Source organism: Dermacentor variabilis, chromosome 4, assembly GCF_050947875.1.
Source record: "Dermacentor variabilis isolate Ectoservices chromosome 4, ASM5094787v1, whole genome shotgun sequence".
NCBI classification, from domain to species: domain Eukaryota; kingdom Metazoa; phylum Arthropoda; class Arachnida; order Ixodida; family Ixodidae; genus Dermacentor; species Dermacentor variabilis.
In genome coordinates this window covers 79,294,518-79,314,231 of record NC_134571.1, presented here as the reverse complement: position 1 = coordinate 79,314,231, position 19,714 = coordinate 79,294,518, and the positions used below count along the sequence as shown (strand labels likewise).

Here is a 19,714-nt window from a genome sequence, read left to right as displayed (position 1 = left end):
TCTGTGCCCTCCGCATAGATAGTGCATGAGTTTTTGGCATGCGATACCATCTCTATGCTGGGACACCCTCCCTACTACATGGTCGGGTTTATCCCCTTGCCACTTCTTTTTTTCCCACATGCAAACCGGTGCTCTGGGCGCAGCATCTTAGGGATATAAGGACAATTTAAAAGGAAACAATTGTGCTGAAGTGCTTAACAGGAGAGGACTTCCAAGGGTGCTTTCGGCAGTAGTAGAGGTGGGACCAGTATATTGTGTCCAATGGGATGTATTTTGAAGGTGACCACATTGATCTATCTGGGAGTTTGTAAAATGAAATTTTAAATGTACTGCTTTTGGGACAGGCCTCGTACTGGCAATGGAACTGATTTCAGCTTGTAAACAAATTCGAAAGCGTGCACAATCAAGATTTTTTTCAAGCGGAGCTTGTAGCTAGCCATATTTTGCTAACTATTATTTTTATTATCATTATCGTAACTAACCATATTTTGCTAACATTATTTCTTTTCCACTTTTTCACACTGCGTATCTTATACTGCTTGATTTGTATGATATCTGACATATGCTCCTGTGCTGTCTGTAGGAGCTCTCTCTCAAACACTTGCAGTGGAACTGTCACTGTTGCACCTGTTAGAGCCACCAGGATAGTTTTATTTGAGGCATTCGAGGGGCATTTGTATACGTAATGTGAAGAAGGAATTTTCAGGGCTGGCAAAAATATATATGATTACAAGTTGAACTAAGCATAAAGTAACCATAGCTGTCAGCTTAAAACACAAAAGCGATACTTTAGCATGGTGCGATAGGTGTTCTGCTCCAGTGATATGCAGTGATGTGGGATTACTTGCACATGTGCTTATACACTCAACTACAAAAGTTTACGGACTACAGGAGTGAAAATCTATTTCATTTCCAAGCAGTTTGTGACCATAGCCAATAAGACTGTGTTGTTTTTATAAATATACTAGCTTAGGCTGGAAATTTACTAAGGTGACAGTGAACACCTTACCCATTAAACCATTTATGTCCCATAGATGTCCGTAGAACATCATGTTTTAGACATTGCACTCATCCTATAGATATCTATATTTCTCCAAACAACATTACAAATACATACTATGGATAATCCAAGTACCATCCAGATCACGTTGCTAAACGTTGCAAGGATGTCACACCTGGACATAAGTGATCTCTAATAGATGTTCCTTTTAGCGATACAGGAGATTCATAGGACATCTAATGGATCGTTCCTGTTCACACTATAGTAAGCTGCATACCTGCAAGTGCCACAGCAGATGTACCATCGAATACACATGAAATGCAAACAGCAGAGCGTATGACCGAAGCATAACTGAACACAAATGTGCGTCATTGGCCAGCCATCACTGTACACATGCACGTGCATGTGGTTTTGACGCAGAATGCAGGGCTGCTTGTCCTAGCGCAATTACGTCACCTGTCGCCATTGCAGGGCCATTGCTATCTGCGATTACTGTTAAGGTGGCTAGCACTGTTGTCGCTCCTCTAGTGCAATACATTTTTGGTGCTATTCAAATTACCATTAGACACTGGCAGCTTTGATGATGGTAACAAAAGCAAAGCAATGGATGTTACGAAACTTGCTGCATGCCAGCTGTATCATGCTACAGATGGGGTGGGGTGATGGTGCTTGCCACCATAAGAGTGTACTGCCAGGTGAGACTGGCAGTGCCGCAGAGAGATAAGAAAACAACTTTCGGACAAAACAAGGGTGACGTTTATTGTAGTGGGGCGAACAGTGCTGCACTCTGCGCAAGAACCATATGCCCACACACATGCACAATGACTGGCCGACGACACGCACTGTACCTTTAGTTGTGCTTTGGCCACATGCTCTGCTGTTCGCATTTCATTGGTCCTCAATGGTACATCTGCTGCAGCACACTAATGCTACAGTTACCACAATTGTCGGCAAGTAGCTGGTGACCTTTTTTGAAATGTTTTATTAACATGTAAATGTGTAAATGTCAACATATAAATTACAACACTCATGAGGTATCTTTCTTATTATGCCGACATCATTAAATTTGAGCCACCACCAGAAGACGGAAAGGTTCGGCGCTGCCTTGACTAATCTGATGCGGCATCTCAATGAGAGGGACGACTTTTTGTCTGCGCTTTTGACTGGGGACGAATTATGATGACACTTCTACGAGCCTGAAACATGACGGCAAAGGTTACAATGGGAACATTCGAATTCACCACTCCCAAAGAAAGCAGAGACCGTCATTTCTGTCGGAAAGGTGTCGACATTTTTTTTCCGATCATCAGGGGCCATTGCTGATCGAATTTGCTAAACCTGGAGAGGCTATCAACCGTTTCTGATATTGTGAAATGCTCGATCGGCTGTGTGTCACAATCAAGAACAAATGATGTGGAAAATTCTTGCTTTACGACAAAGCCTACCCCATGTCGTTGATATGGCTAACATAAAACTGGCAAAGTTCAAGTAGGAAACGCTGCAACATCCACCATACAGCCCAGACCATCGCCTTGCGACTTCCATTTTTTGGGGCAACGTGAAAAAACAGCTCAAGGGAACCAGATTTGTGTCGGACGATGACGTGAAAGAGTCGGTTAGAGACTTTTTGAAGTAGCAATCCAAAAAGTTTTATGAGATGGGAATCGCGCAACTTGTTAGTCAGTGGGACAAATGCCTAAATGTGCATGGAGACTACTTTTAAATAAGGTACCCCGTTTGTCATTTATTCGCATCGACTCACTTTCATTTGACTCCTCCTCGTATATTTTGCAGAACTCCTGCGTTTTATATGTGCTCTCTGTTGCGACTATAATTTCGGTGCAATTACTCGCAGTACACGACCGGTAACAGCTGCTCCTGCGCAATACAGTGGAACAAAGGACAGTGTCATTGAGATTTTTCCCTGGCCATTGCACATGTACAAAAATGTAAACAAGATTCTTGAATGACAAGGTTTAATTAAAATATTTGTCCTCAACTTGTTCGTCAGCAGCATGCACTGCTTTGCTGGTTTTGAACTGATATATAGTTCTAAAGTTTGTGTGACATTTTCTTTACTTATTAAATAGACAAAAAACATAGAAGCATTGATATCAGTTACTTTGGGCAAAATTTTTGGGATATACGAGTGTATTCTTTTATAAAAAAATACATATTTTACTTGTCTTGATAGTGCGAAGCATTCAAGAATTCGTCTTCAGCAGTTTTGGCAATGGCAACAGTTATTATTCATGTATTTGATCCCAAGACAAATTCTATAAGGAGGAGGCCGAGCTGCAATGTGAGCCCCCCCCCCCCCCCAGAACGAAATTTCTGGCTATTCCACTGACTACCATTGGTGTTAATTAAGGCAAAGTTAATTAATATAGTGTTTATGAAGTCATTTGAATCCATTACATTTTGTGTTAATAAAGGGAACATTAACTAAGGCATAGTTAATTAAGGTATAGTTAATTAAGACACTCCAACCCTCAGTCTTTCATAGGAGTCGAACCTAAGACATTTGATGTTAATTAGGACAAAGTGAGCCCACAACCTTCACTCTTAATTAGGGCAAATTTACTTAAGGCACATGCAATTAAGGTCGAGTTAATTAAAGCACTTGAACCCACGAAGATTGGTGGGAGAAAACAATAGGAAATGCACTCGAATGAGAATGACAAGTAAATTAATTAATGTCTCGTGATATCCCAGGCTTTTGCCTTAATCCTCTTCAGCGTATGCTAAAGTGACTGTCAACTTTTATATAGAGTCCTAGTGCTCATCAAAATGTGAAGACTGAGCTCACAAAATCGTAGATGTGTGGATCCTTATGATTTATTACAAATCCTGCAATGGCCACATGAAAAAAGTGAGTTCAGTAAGCACTAGGCAAAGCACACAAGTGAGACTAACAATGTCATAACATTACTTTTTATTTATACACAATTGATAACGCTATATTGCAAAAATTATTGGCACCCAGCCAGGCACAGGAATTAAATATTCACTGCAAGTTGTAGCTGTATACGGACAAATTAAATGTGGATCTTAAAAAAGAACTTCAATAAAAATTCTTGAAAATTCAACTTGACTAAAACACTGGTAAGGGGAAAAGGTTGTTAACACTCGGAAAATGACTAGCAGTCAAAATTCCACAGTTATATTTAAAAGATTAAAACTGATTAGTAGGAGGTAATAATATTGCATACTAATGAATGACCAAAACAGTATGGCCTGCATGCCAACACCTGCTTCTGGGGCCACGAGATTCAACATAGAAAGCCAGTACTTTCTAGCTATATTTAAAAATATATACTAAAAAAAAATCCACACATGTGGAATCCCGAGATCGAACGCTCATATTGACAAGCAACTTGCTCAGGCAGCTTCTCGTACCACGAAAGTGCCAAAAACATAATGCTGCTAGAGACTACGAGATAAGCATTTCAAGTGAGAAATATCTCTGAAACTTAGAGGAGTGCTAGAAACGAAGCGATACAAACATGTCTGAAAGTGAACTGCCAAAACATTGCCCTAAGCACATTTCTATAAGTGCTCCACAAGGCGAACAGTTGTACCACAAATAGCAGTCAGAAGCACAGCTCTAAATTTCAGTGTGGAACTGTACAGTTCTGCCTAGTATATATTGTTACGTGTAGCTGACGTACGAGTCTACAATATATTTACACGTAGACAAGCGGTGGCAATGATGGCGACGCTATCAAGCGGTGGCCACGTCGTCTTCCTTCTCCTCAGTGCAGCCACACTGTGGCGGCTGTTCCGTAGCATCACCCCCGGCAGTAGAAGCGCCGTCCCGGTGCTTAATCTACACATCCGCGGCGAAAGGTGTGTGATATGGCTTTAGTCTCGCCACGTGAACGATGTCACTTGCAGCCGACGATGACGCTGAGAGGCTGGCGGGGATGACTTCATACGTGACATCGGTCACTTGTCGCACCACACGGTATGGGCCAGTGTAGCGGGACAGCAGCTTTTCGGAAAGGCCCACACGTCGAATGGGGGACCAGAGAAGCACCAGAGAACCCGGAGTAAATTGTACGTCGCGATGGTGGCAATCATAGAGGCGTCTCTGATGCTCCTGCGAGGCCTCGAGACGGGTGCGGGCGAGCTGGCGCGCGTGGTCGGCGTGTGCGATCGCGTCGCGGGCGTATTCAGTGGTTGAACGTGTGGCCGAGGGCAACAATGTGTCCAAGGGCAACGCGGGTTCTCGGCCATATAGGAGATAGAATGGTGAATAGCCGGCGGTGTCGTGACGCGATGAATTATACGCGAACGTCACATATGGTAAGTGACGATCCCAGTCGTGGTGGTCGGTCGCGACGTACTTGGATAGCATGTCGGTGATGGTCCGGTTGAGGCGCTCCGTGAGGCCGTTGGTCTGTGGGTGGTAGGACGTGCTGAACTTGTGCTTAGTCGAGCAGGAGCGGAGGATGTCCTCGACGACTGCCGACAGAAAGCTGCGGCCACGGTCAGTGAGTAATTGGCGCGGGGCACCGTGCACTAAAATGATGTCATAGAGCAGAAAGTCAGCAACGTCAGTAGCACAACTTGTCGGGAGGGCTCTGGTGATTGCGTACCGCGTAGCATAATCAGTAGCGACGGCGACCCATTTATTTCCGGAGCCCGAGAGAGGGAACGGTCCAAGAAGGTCGAGACCAACACGGAAAAAGGGTTCCGGAGGGATGTCGATCGGCTGAAGACATCCAGCTGGAGGTGTGGAGGGCTGCTTCCGGCGCTGACAGGGCTCACAAGCGGCAACGTAGCGCCGCACGGAGCGAGCGAGACCCGGCCAAAAGAAGCGACGGCGTACACGGTCGTATGTGCGCGAGACGCCCAAGTGTCCAGCCACGGGAGCGTCGTGAAGTTGTTGGAGGACAGTCGACCGCAAGTGGGATGGAATTACGAGCAGAAGGTCACGGCCGTGTGGATCGAGATTGCGGCGGTATAGTGTCCCTTCCTTAAGGAGAAACATCCGGAGAGAGGCGTCGCCAGGCGTTGACTCCAGATGGTCGATGAGGGCTCGTAAGGAAGGATCGCGGCGTTGCTCATTGCCGATTTCGAGCAACTTGGACACAGAGAAAACGCAAGTGATGGTGTCCGCATCAGCCGGGTCGTCGACGGGGTAGCGGGACAAACAATCGGCATCCTGGTGCAAGCGTCCCGTCTTGTATACCACGGAGAAGGTATATTCTTGCAGGCGTAACGCCCAGCGAGCGAGTCGTCCCGTGGGGTCCTTGAGCGAGGATAGCCAGCAGAGCGCGTGGTGATCAGTGATGACACAGAAGGGGCGTCCGTACAAGTATGGGCGAAACTTGGCAACAGCCCACACAAGAGCGAGGCGCTCGCGCTCTGTGATTGAATAATTGCGCTCGGCGGGTGATAGAAGTCGGCTGGCATAGGCTATAACGCGATCATGTCCACGCTGGTGTTGTGCTAATACTGCTCCTATGCCGTGACCACTGGCATCAGTTCGAACTTCCGTTGAAGCAGACGGGTCAAAATGGGCCAGAATTGGAGGCGTGGTAAGGAGAGTAGTGAGCTGCGAAAAAGATGCGGCATGGTCAGGTCCCCAAGAAAATAGGGCGTCTTTCTTCAAGAGGTCGGTAAGGGGACGGGCGATGGTCGCAAAATCCTTCACAAAGCGTCGGAAATATGAGCACAGCCCGACGAAACTACGAACGTCCTTGGTAGACTTCGGAACAGGAAAGTTCGTAACGGTGCGAATCTTGTCCGGGTCAGGTCGCACGCCTCTGGCGTCCACGAGGTGTCCAAGGACGGTGATTTGGCGGCGAGCGAAGTGACATTTTGACGAGTTCAACTGGAGACCGGCGCGGCGGAACACGTCAAGAATCGCTGAAAGGCGGTCTAGATGCGTGTCAAATGTGGGTGAGTAAACGATGACGTCGTCCAGATAGCACAAACAGGTGGACCACTTGAACCCCTGAAGCAAAGAGTCCATCATTCGTTCGAAGGTGGCGGGCGCGTTACAGAGACCGAAAGGCATCACCTTGAACTGATAAAGGCCGTCAGGGGTAACAAATGCAGTCTTCTCTCTGTCCATGTCGTCGACGGATATCTGCCAGTATCCGGACCGTAAGTCGATAGAAGAAAAATAAGTGGCACCGTACAGGCAATCTAGAGCGTCATCAATACGTGGCAAAGGGTACACGTCCTTTTTTGTGATTTTGTTCAGGTGGCGATAATCTACACAAAAACGCCACGTTCCATCCTTCTTTTTGACAAGTACGACGGGAGAAGCCCAGGGACTGCAGGAAGGCTCGATAATGTCCTTTGCAAGCATCTTTTTGACTTCCTGTTGGATAACAGCTCGTTCTGACGCAGAAACACGATATGGACGACGGTGAATAGGGTTCGCATCGCCAGTGTTTATGCGATGGGTCACGACGGACGTTTGACCTAAGGGTCGATTGTCAAAGTCAAAAATGTCGCGATAGCCTTCAAGTACGCGGCAAAGGGCTGCAGCTTGAGCAGGTGTAAGGTCAGAGGAGACCATCTTCTTCATGTCGACGTCAGCACTGTGCGATGACGTCACGGTATGGGCTGAGCTGTAACGATCTTCCACTGTGAATGGCTCGACCTCATCATCCTGCAAAGCGCGAATTATAGCCAAGGAGATCCCCTGAGGCAGAACTTGCGCGGTTAGCGCGAAATTGACGAGTGGAAGGCAGGTGCGGTTACCAGTAATTTTCAGCACAGTGTGCGGCACGATAACACCATGTGTAAGCATAACGGCCGGAATTGGTGCGGCCACGTAATTGCCGTCAGGTACAGCTGGTGAGGACAACAAGTCTACGTGTGTCATAGAGTGAGGTGGTAGGCGAATAAAATCTATGCAGCTCAGATGGCTGGGAGGCGGGTCCATAGGGTCGGCAAGAAGAGGCAAGTCAAGGTGAAGTGAGCCGGCCGAACAGTCAATGAGGGCAGAATGATGGGCAAGAAAATCCAGACCGAGAATGAGTTCGTGAGGGCAATGCTCGATGACGGTGAAGAGAACGACGGTGTGTCTCTCAGCAATGGTGAGTCGGGCAGAGCACATGCCAACAATAGCGACAGTCCCTCCGTCGGCGACTTGTACAAATCGGTTCGGGGCAGGCGTCAGAACTTTCTTGAGCCGACGGCGAAGAGCAGCACTCATAATGGACACATGCGCCCCGGTGTCAATCAACGCGCACACAGGAACATTGTCGACGAGAACGTCCAAAAGATTCTTGTTCGTCGGTAAGGTGAAGCGAGGATTTTGAGCCAATGTCGTCTTTGCAGCTTCACCTCCAGAAGCTGCGCTGTCTAGTTTTCCGGTCGGGGGTGCGGCGAGTAGGTCGGAGAAGGAGCACGGCGAGACGGGGGCGAGCGAGATTGACGACGGGAGGGAGAAGGCGAGCGGGAGTAGCGGGGTCGTGTCAAAGGCGTCGCAGGGTCAGATGATGGGGTGGGCATAGAAGGGGCGAAGGAAAAGGACGCACTAGAGGGGCGAGGGTGGTAATTAGGAGAATAGCGTGTGGGGGAAGTCCAGCGGCTGCGGCAGTGGCGAGCGACATGTCCAATGCGTCGGCAGTTAAAACAGATCGGCTTGTCGTCCACGGTTCGCCATGCGGAGGGGTTGCGCTGTCCATAAGAGTAAGAAGGGCGCGGTGGGGCCGTGCGTGGAGAGAGAGGTTCCGAGCATGCGGAACGAATGGAGTGCAGGCCGACGTTGGATAACTCTTGACGGACGATGGCCTGGATCAAGGAGATTGTCACCGGAGAATGATCAGGTGACGGAAATGAAGGGGCCGCCGGTTGTGCCGCTTCGACCTCACGACGAATAATGCGGGTCAAGTTGTCACATCGCGACGGCTGGTGGAAGAGGTCATCACAGGAAGACGTAGCAGCTGTGTTGGGAAGTCGCGTGATGTGCTGGGATAACCGGCGGCTTTTAGCATGCTCAAGACGGCGGCACTCCTTGAGGATCGTATCGATGCTGGTGACGTTGGTAAACACCAGTAAATTGAAGGCGTCGTCAGCAATCCCTTTGAGGACGTGATTTACCTTATCGTCCTCAGACATGGTCGGGTCAGCCTTGGCACAAAGGGCCAAGACGTCGAGAATGTAGGACACGTAGGACTCGGTCGACGTCTGTACACGTGTGGCTAGGGCTTTCTTGGCATTGACTTGACGACCGAAGGGATTGCCAAAAAGGTCGCGGAGCTTCTCTTTGAAGAGATCCCAGCTCAAGATCTCCTCTTCGTGAGTCTGGAACCATGCAAGTGGAGCTCCGTCGAGGTAGAAAACAACGTTCGCGAGCATAATAGTCGAATCCCACCTGTGACTGGTGCTGACACGTTCGTATAAGCGGAGCCAGTCGTCAACATCAGGACTGCCGACTCCGTTGAAAATACCAGGATCCCGAGGTGGGGAAATGGCGACGTAGGTCGGGGCTGCAGGCGGAGACGGTTGCGTAGAGGAAGTGCCGCCAGCAGGAGCCGAAGTTGCACTGTCGCCGTTGCGACCGCTGCGAAGCTCCATGACAGGTACGGGGAACGTCCACCTCCACCAAATTAATGTTACGTGTAGCTGACGTACGAGTCTACAATATATTTACACGTAGACAAGCGGTGGCAATGATGGCGACGCTATCAAGCGGTGGCCACGTCGTCTTCCTTCTCCTCAGTGCAGCCACACTGTGGCGGCTGTTCCGTAGCAATATGTACTTGGGCCACAGTCGACCAAACAAAAGTAGAAGAGACACACCAATAAAGCACACTTCATGCTGCTTGCGCACGGTAAATTACCCTGCACTTGGGTCGAAACACATGCTGATTTGATATCCATGTCTATGGGAAGTCAACGATATTGCGTGTTCAAGCTTCTTTTTTCTTTATAATCTGTCTAAATATATCAGCAATTTCAAGATTACATATTTTTAACAGTCTGCTAATAGATATAATTGAAAGAGAAAGCATTTATGGGCGAGAAAAAAAAATGATGTAACCGAAACCGAAGACTTTGGCATGCACAGTGTCCAGCAGTGTGTGCAGAGGTCATGCAACTACTGATAACTATGTTACAAAAAATAAATGCGGTCATAACTGAAATTCTGGGCTTTAATACTTTAACTTGAATCTTTTCAAGATAACCTGATGGATATTTCTCAATTTAGCAACACATTCTCCCTATCGTAGCACCTCGAACATGTGCATTATGGGGAAAGGCAAAGTAAATGCCCGGCCACAGTACTGGAACAGACAATAGCACGATTTTTCCTTTCCCAGGATCTCATTGTTAGACATCAGAGACAATTTGCTTGTATTTCTGTGACATGGTGCATTCATCTAGTCACATTGCACAATGTACGATCAATGCGCAGAAGCTTTGGATGTGCAAGAGATGTCCAAATCACAAAGACATTCGACGTCCTTTGGATGACCCTTGACTGCTACGTACTAGTGGAGCGTATTACAGATGTAAACTAGAGGTCGTTAAATGTCTTGGATATTTGGTCTTTGTGGTACATCCAATAAATATTCGTGGTTTGCTGGGTAGTGACAGTGTCACTAAGGTGATACACTCGTGCATTTTATAGCCTCTTCTCTGTCCTCGCCTTGTGTGCATAAAGCTGAATCCAGGCTGGAAATTAAAATACCAGGCTGCATTATGAGGCTGCAGATGTAAAACAGTTTTTTCTCAGGTTCTGCTGTCCGTAATCTTTTGCGGCTGATTGTAACTGTGTGTTCGGACATTGTGGCAGTGTGTCACTTATCAAGCTATGCTAAAAGCTATTTAAGTGGTTATAGTGCACTGGTACAGCTGATTTGATACAGTGGCTTAGGAGGGTACCATGAAGCAGTAAACATGTGACGCAGAGTTGGAATTTGGCGGTTGTGCTTGTCTGTTGTCATGTTTCCTGCTTGTTTAGTGCTCTACGCTATATGCCCCTGCAACAAATATGATTTATACAGTTAGTCTGTGTTGGTGTGCCCAAGGTGATGGATTGTGCCACTAAGCCAATTTGCGCTGTTTGCCCTACCATGCATGAAAGCCTCTATTTTCTTTGAAAATTTGGGAGGTTGACTTTACTGTAGAATGCATTTACAACATAGCTTACACACAGCTTGCCACATATTTTTTCTTGCAGCTCGTACTTCAGTCACGGGATTACAATGCGCTCTCCATGAGCGTAATGGCCTTTGTCACAATGATCTACCCCTTGGAGTACATGTTTCCTGTGATCCCACTTTTGCCTACGTGCATGGCATCTGCAGAACAGGTGAGCAGACTTCCTCACAACAAAGTTGCTACTTATCACTGCTTACCGAAAAGCACACTTTGACATTAACAGCAGACCATACATGTGTAGCTCATTTTGTACTTGAAAGTGGTTAGCATTTGGGGCATAGCTGCATTGGGTCTTCAACTATATTTCATAGCTTTAGGCACAAAAGCTTTGCTGGTCTTGCATCATATAATTTCAGAAAGCAAAAAAAACTGCCAGTATATTGTGGGGTCTCTCACACCCGTACTCTTGGGACAAAGGAACGACAACACAGTAGTGCAAACAATCACAAGGGCATTTATTGCACCTTTCATAGATCAGTGCCTGCTAGCCGAGTTGCTATCCACAAAACATGCCGATGGGCGCACGACAAATCTAGAAGTCTGACTCACCGCGACCGGAAGCGAGCGAATATGTTCGCCCCATGCTGGATCCCAACGCCTGGTCCTTCGCGTGTATGGTCACGCAAATCGTGGCGCGTTCGAAGGCGGCCACGCGAGGCGGTCTCGCAGAAGCATCGGTCGCCGCGCGCGCGGAATGTCCGCGCCGTTCGCCAACCCGCCGGGAAGAGCCAGCCCGTCCTCCCCTGCGCCCCCAAGTAACCCTGCCGTGAGGCGGCGTTAGCAACGCAACACTCGCGCCATCTCTCGCACTGCGCCCCAACCACATCGACCGCCGTGGGCATTACAGGAGACGCGCCATGCGGGAAAAAAATATCAGGGGACGCGCGAGAGTCGCGCATCCCCACAATATCTTCTGAATTCTGATGGCTCACAGCACAGATACTGGCGACACGTTTTTTTGCTATCAAAAATTCATAGAATGAGAACTAACGTCTGGTCACAAAAACATATTTGCATGAACACGCTGACAAGGAGAAGTTTCGGTGACTGAAAAAACATTTTAAAGCATTACGAATATGGTATGAAGTAAGGAAGCATAATGCAGTCATAGCTGTGTGCACAAATAGGATATGTGGTCTGTCGCAGTGTTTTGTGCCAGTGCTAAACCACATGTGTGTACACTAGTGCTTCTGTGTGCGAGCATCATGCTAACTTATCTGCCATTGCACAGTGATACGATGTGCTATCTGGACTTGTAATGCACTTCCCAAAAGGGCCAGATGTGCTCTTGTCAGGGCAGTTCAACTTTAAAAGATGAGACAAGGTTCAAGATTCAAAATTTTATTATCAAAGTATATGTAATACATTGCATATGACATATAAATATGTAAACTAGAATTGTGGGTCTGGTGACCGCTTAGGGCCTTCACCTCCTTTCCCTTTCATTGTGCTTTGTGTTTGGTTCAGCACAAATGGTCATTATGTGGAGTATATTATTATATTGTCTATTATTATATTGTCTGTCTATGGGCATTGCCTGAGACTTTAACAATAAAATATGTGATATTCATCTTGAATGCCCGATTTATGTATACCAAACTGCATACACTTGATATTTCTGTACTTTTCTCTAGCACCCTTATTTTTTTTTCTCCCAAGTCTCTGTAACCACACGCTCTTAGAGCAGGTCATTGGAAGTGAAAGTGTAATTTCGAATGAAGTAACAGTTGGCAACAGCTATTTTACAGTGAGAAAGAAAGTAACTTTATTGCCTTAAAGGTAAGTCTGATTTGGCAATCCTGCAAAGCATTACAAATGTGTGCCCTCCTTGTGCTGTTGTTGAAGGAACTTATTGTGATTCTTTTCAATCCCTCCAGCTCTTACTGGCCCCAACCCCATTCATTATTGGTGTACCAGCCACATTCTTCAAGCTTAAGCGGTCCTTCTGTCTCCCGGATGATGTCTGGCTTGTCGATCTGGATTCCAACAGTGTGCTCAAACCGCCGGGTGTGGAGGATCTTCCCCCATTGCCCGACCCTGAGGGCAGCCATCTTTCTTACCACCTTAAGCAGGTCTGTATCTCGATATTTTTAAACGAATATGTATTGGAAGAGACTATGAAGACAAAATTTCATGTTGAAAGCTTTCATTTTTTTTAATGTAGCTTGCCCTATGGCATAGATGTGAATTTAAATAAAAACATGGAGGCCACCTTCATGTAGGAATTTCAGTAGCAGCTTATCAAATTAATTGATGACGAGCAAACACCTATCCATGTCCGTCTGATTCATGCATATTGTTTGGCAGCTCTTAGAACCTTCTACCAAGTAGCTCTCATTTCTGGGTAGAGCCACAACAGGTGGTGAATATTGAAAGTTGTAAGTCATAGTAATAGAATAAGATAATGTAATCTAGATTGACTAGCTTCTGTGACAGGGTATATTGCACTTTCACCTTTCGGCAGAGTTTTGGTCTCGGAGAGCTTCACAGGAACATTGAAAACAGTTAAGATATCAGGTGACTTGGCAGCACAAACTAGAGGAGATGGGTCTACTGGGCCATGTAAGTGGTCACAAGAAAGAGCAAGAAGTGGTCTGTTAGGAAAGGGAAAATTCATTTTTATTTGGAGGGGGCAGGGATATTTGAGTTTGAATTGATAGAATAAACCTTTTGCTGAAGTGTCACCGTATCTTGGCATTGCTACAAAATTAGCTGACATAGAATTTTTAAGGATTTTAGATTTTATAATTTTTTAGATTTTTAAGAAGCATCAGTGCCTGTCATGGCTGCCACACAAAAGTGATTTTTGAGAGTGAAAGATTGGTTATAAGTAGCAGTGTTTTTCTGTTTGAAAAACGAGCAAACTAACATTTTGCAGTACTGGGAAGCACAAAATTTGGGAGGTCCTTCAAGGCTAAATTTCAGCCACATTTCATGAAACGCATGAAATTATGATGAGTCGTGGTGTGGTATTGCAATCAGTGCAGTTGTGTAATATATTTTGTTGTTTTTATTACTAATAAATGTAAAATGATGGATGAGAGCACATCACGGTTCTTTTGTGAAAGAGGAAAATTTTCATCCACCCTTAAATAGTTTTTTTCTGCCTAACTAAGTTGTTCACCTGAAGTGCAGGAACACTTAATACGGTAGAATCTCGCTAAAGTGAAACTGGTTTTGTGTTTGGATAATGCAAAAAGACTGTCATTAATCGGAACCAAAACTTTTGAAACTGTCAGTTTCACCAACAGAAGTAACAGAAGTAAGCTCAAGTATTTTTTCTTTTTTTAGAAAAATCCAAGATCTGATATTTATTTTGCGACACCTTTCTACTATGCAGAAATCCATCCTTAAAAAGCAGTGGCAAAGGCTCAAGCAAGCAAAAATTTGTTAGATATTTAATGCACAGAATATGCAGTCCAGACAGCTTGGCAGCACCGCCAGGCACCTCGTTGATGGCTGAAATAAAAAGGACGGAAATTTTGAACACTTTACAGCGCACCGTTCGATAGTTTGGACTCCATCAGCATGACCTTGTGCTAATTCAGCTACCGAGTTGAGCAGTAAGAGTGATGTTCTTGCTTTAGTACATTACCAGTGCCTCCTCAGAATCAAAACTAGCGAAGACTAGTCAACCCAGAAGTTGTCTACTGCACTCAAACCACGGAAAAAACTAGCTTACACATTCACTTCTTTATTCTTAACATGTCTAACAATGTTTAAAAGAGTGCATGACATATATTGCTACACCTCTGCACATCTCTCTCAGTAAATGGAACTCCTGTTGGTCATATCAGTCTCCAGTCCCTTGAGGTTTCGTTCAACGAGATTCTACTGTATAGCAGGTCAATTTTGCAGTAATTTGAAGGCGGAGGAAATTTCAATATTTTGAAAACCACTGATAGGATGTGAAGGGTATAAGTCACCAAAATGCTGGCCTTCACAGGTCTAAGGGGTCAATTCTGCATGCCTTCATTTTTCCTGATGTGCATTGTGACGTTTTTAATGGGTTAATTATGACTTGGCATGTTTTTCTGGTATAGTAAAGAATGAAAATTCCAAGTGTATATACAACCCAACCCCATTTATTTTCTAGGCACTTGCCTCCATGAGCATCAATCCGCAGCCGATCAAGAATCTCGACCGGGTCCCACCACCAAGGCCTTCAATAGGGGGCGCCCCTGCAGACAAGCCTGATGCACCTGCACCTCTCTCCGGATTCAACCCTTTCATTTATGGCAACGACGTTGACTCTGTGGACGTGGCCACGCGAATAGCCATGGTAAGTAGCTGCTCTAGAGAGTAGCCACAAAGAAACTGCACAGACTTCCTCCTTGCTGCAATCTGTTCGTTGTTGCATTGTTGGAGCTCGGCTTCAGTATATGGTGCTGGCATTTCTGCACATGAACACTTTGTAAGCTGTGCCTGAAGAAAAGGATGAACATGGCTAAAATATGGCAGAAACTTGAGAGATAGATAAGTTGGGAAGCTCACCGAACTGGCACACTTTGTCACACTCACATGCAGTGTGGTCCCCAGCTTAAGGGAACACATGAACGTAGAGCATGTGGAACTTTTCCACTCTGGAAAGTGTGGAAGCACCCTGATTTGAAGCAGACAACTTATTTTTGACAGCGCTGGCACCTCTCTTCACCTTTGTACAGTGCATTGATATATCATCAGGTGCCAATGTAATCGTGTAGTACCAGCCATGTGAGAACAGTACTTTAGTGTGTACCTGGAGTAGGCATGGCATATAACTGCTGTGTATAATAGTCTTTTTTATCCATTACAATCAATGGCATTCAGTGTCTTAAACCTGCAGTTGTGGGATATGAGAAATGCTACTATATGTGGATTCAGGTTTGTATGGCTATGATGGGAAACTTTCTCGTGGGATTTTTGTAATTGCACCATATTCAGTGCTGCAGATGTGCTGCACCTTTCCTGCTTTACACTTGGATTTGAGGGAACTTCTAGAACCACGAACATTTAGTAATCAGTTATCCACTTCATCTGATTTATCATTACTGTGTCTGAACATAAGGAGCCTCCAGAAACATTACAATGAATTTGTTGACCTTTGCATAACACTACACCACACGTTTCACTTCATTGCTTTATCAGAAACTTGGCTATCTGAAAACACATGTCAAACATATCCACTCCCCGGCTATCACCTGGAGCTCACTTGTAGGCAAAGCTTATCATCAAGCACTACAAGTAACGAAACTGTACATGGGGGTGTAGCTCTTTACGTATGAAATGATGTAATACACAGAGTTAGAACAGACATAGTTTTTAAATCTGCATAGTGCAAATTACTCATTATCGAAATACCACCAAAAGCAGCCAGAAGCATTGTACCTCATAAACATAACCGCAAATTAGTAGGCCCATCTACAGGTCACCGCAAAACCGCAAAATGAGTTTGTCTGAATTAGATAAGCGGCTTGATAATAATGGTAACATTACTGCTCAGGTTATTATAGTGGGTGATATCAACGTTGACATTAATCGAAGCGACGCTTATAACTACACAGTCTTAATAACAAGCTACGGATTATAACAATGAATCATATTACCAACACACATTATTAACTCAAGACAGAGCACAGTGGATCACATAATCACAAACATATCTGACACCAGATTTTCAAGTGGAACATTAGCATCTGGCATTACTGGTCGCCTTCCTTTTTTTGCAACCATCACATCCAGTAGCGAGTTATGTACTCGGCAAAAGCGTATAACATACAAACATGACATCATTTTTGATGCCCTAATGAAAGAAAATTGGCACTCTCTATATTCGGTCGACACAACCGACAATAAATGTGGACAGTTCATGAAAATACTTAATAGATGTAAAAAACTAGGTGAATGTGTTTCAAGAGTATCCAGGAGAAACACAAAGCAATAACCATGGCTAACTGCCAATATTCTAAAGTCAACACATCACAAAAATAACATGTATAGGAAACTAAAGCAAGAACTACACAAAGTCACTTTAGAAAACAAGTATAGGACATACAAGAGAAAGCTTGAAAGCCTAATCACAGTTTCTAAGCGAAATTATTTTCACGCTAAAATTAAACTAGCACATAGTGATTCAAAAGTGATAAATACTGCCCTAAACACATGCAACACAAACAGTATATGTGGAATCTCAGTAAATGACGTGATAGTAAGTGATCCTTCTATTATTGCTGAAAGCTTCAACGCTTACTCACTACATTGACCAATAATTTAATTGTAAATAACTTGCATACAGACACAATCGCAACAACTAATCTTTCAAGTTCTCTCTTTCTTAAGCCTACTGACCCTCATAAGGTCAACAACATAATCCTCTCTTTAAGAAATACTTCATCAACCAGTCTAGACATGGTATCTGTATCACTACTGAAACACTGAGTATTTTATACAAACCCCTTTTATATGTCATTAATGAAATGTTTGTTTCAGGGTCGTTCCCAATGCTACTAAATATTTCCAAGGTTGTACCAGTGTTTAAGAAAGGGGATAAGATGAATACGTCCAATTACCAACCAATATCCATATTGTCTCCATTTTCTAAGGTTTTTGAGAAAATAGTGCTAGCCCGACTAGATACATTTTTCACGGTGCACGTTTATGCTAAAGAGTAATACGAATATATAAAAAGAAAGTCCACTGAGGCAGCATTAATTAACATTGTGGAAAAAACGAAAATAAACTTAGAAAGAAAATTATTAACCATGGGTATCTTCATGGACCTAGCCAAGGCTTTAAATTGTGTGAACCACGACATATTACTAAAAAACTTGAAAAGTATGGTATTCAGAGAGCACCAGCAAGCCTAATTAGCACATATGTGAAAAACCGGCAGCAGTAAGTAGTGGTTAACAATACGTCATCATCCCAAATGATAACGTAACAGTGGAATTCCCCAGGAATCTATATTAGGCCCCTTTCTTTTTCTGGCATACATCAACGATTTACCCGATTATCTCTCAACAGGCTGCATTTTATACGCAGATGATACCAATATTTTCCTGATAGGTGGTATGGAAACAGATATTTACAAAAAAAGCAATGATGTCTGGCTAAATCTAGCTAACTGGCTTCAATCTAACCCTCTTCTGGCAAACAGAAAGGAAAGTAACTATATCATTTTTGCTACAAAAAACACCCAACTAATGAGTACTAAATCATTAAACTTCAACAACTCTCCTTTACAAAGGGTTAGCGAGATGAAATTTTTAGGTATCTACCTCGACAGTCAACTAAAGTGGCATAAACATATCTATGAAACTTCAATAATCATCTATAAGAAGCAGGAACTTGCAGGAACTCCGCAACCAGAACTTGCCAACACCCTCGCTCGGACACAATTGGCCTAAACGGAATTTCTTGCTTGTGGGTTTTTGCCGTGAAAAATATCTCCAATTTCATTCCTTTTGAGTTCTTTACACGTGACGCAAGCTAGAAGTGCAGGATCCGTACTTATTGAAAAACTCTGAAGGCTTTGTGAATTGTCTGGCATCAGATAGTACAAGCTGCAGCTGGGGATTCAGCATAGATGTTCAAGACCTTTACTATTCCTTACCGCATGGGCCCCTAATGTGCAGTGTTAAAGATTGCATAACAAATGAGAATGACGAGGTGTCATTCCGCAATACGTGCGGCATGGCCGTTGAATCTTTTCTTGAACTTCTGCATTTTTATTTAGAGAATACACATGTAGGATTCTGTGGTGAAACGTATATACAGGCAAGGGTTGTGCTAATGAAAGAACTTAAAAAGGATAAAGGACAATGCACACAGAATCAAAGGCAGAAGGATGTAGCTTCCAAGGTTTCAGTGATTCCGTATGTGCACGGCCTTTCACACAGACTTAAAAAGGTGGCTGGTAGTTATGCAGTAAAAGTGGTATTTTCGGCAAAAAACAAAATAGGTAGTATGTGTTCTAAGGTTAAAAAGAAGTTCGAAAGTAAGGATGATGTAAAGAAAGAATGTAGTGTTAAACATCCGTGCAAGAACCAATTTATCAGATTCCTATGACGTGTGGTCATGTGTACGTAGGGCAGACTGCGAGATGCATTAACACGAGGTTAAGGGAGCACTTGTCTAGTCTGAAAGGTCGCCCTAGTGCGAATTTGGCAATGCATTGCCAAGAACATGATTGCTCCCCTTGTCTTACTAGCACAGACATTTTGTATAGGCATAGGAATCAAACCACTAGGGAAATCGTGGAAACACACTGGATTGAAAAACAAAAAGAAAGATGCATCAGCCATCCTTCTGTTTCATTGTTAGATAAAGAAAATTCGCTTCTATCATCACATCTTTAACGCACTTTATTGTAAGTAGTTGTTTTATGCACCTTGCTGTTTTTAGTTTGACCGGGTGGCTTTTGTCCACGTCTTTTTATCACAAGTGTTATATTTAATATTGACGTGCTCTTTTGACTTGATCGCGCAGATCTGCGGGTATCATATGCGCTATAGGCTTGCTCTGTTGACTGGATCGCGCAGATCTGTGGGTATTTAAGCAGGCAGTTCTTCAAAAATAAAACCAGTTGTTCGAAAGCGC

General features: G+C 44.4%; 1 protein-coding gene across 6 annotated transcripts in view; it reads left to right on the top strand.

Moving 5' to 3' along the window:
• Window positions 1-19,714, top strand: part of Rab3-GEF (Rab3 GDP-GTP exchange factor) — a 128,515-nt gene that overhangs the window by 17,040 nt on the left and 91,761 nt on the right. For all 6 annotated transcript variants that reach the window (XR_012827381.1, XM_075689544.1, XM_075689545.1 and 3 more), the window contains exons 5-7: window positions 11,157-11,288; window positions 13,015-13,209; window positions 15,234-15,419. Coding sequence is in view for 5 of the 6 variants with exons in the window: in XM_075689544.1 (XP_075545659.1) it covers window positions 11,157-11,288; window positions 13,015-13,209; window positions 15,234-15,419 (513 nt within the window). In the remaining variant the exon portion in view is untranslated. The remainder of the gene's footprint in view (window positions 1-11,156; window positions 11,289-13,014; window positions 13,210-15,233; window positions 15,420-19,714) is intronic.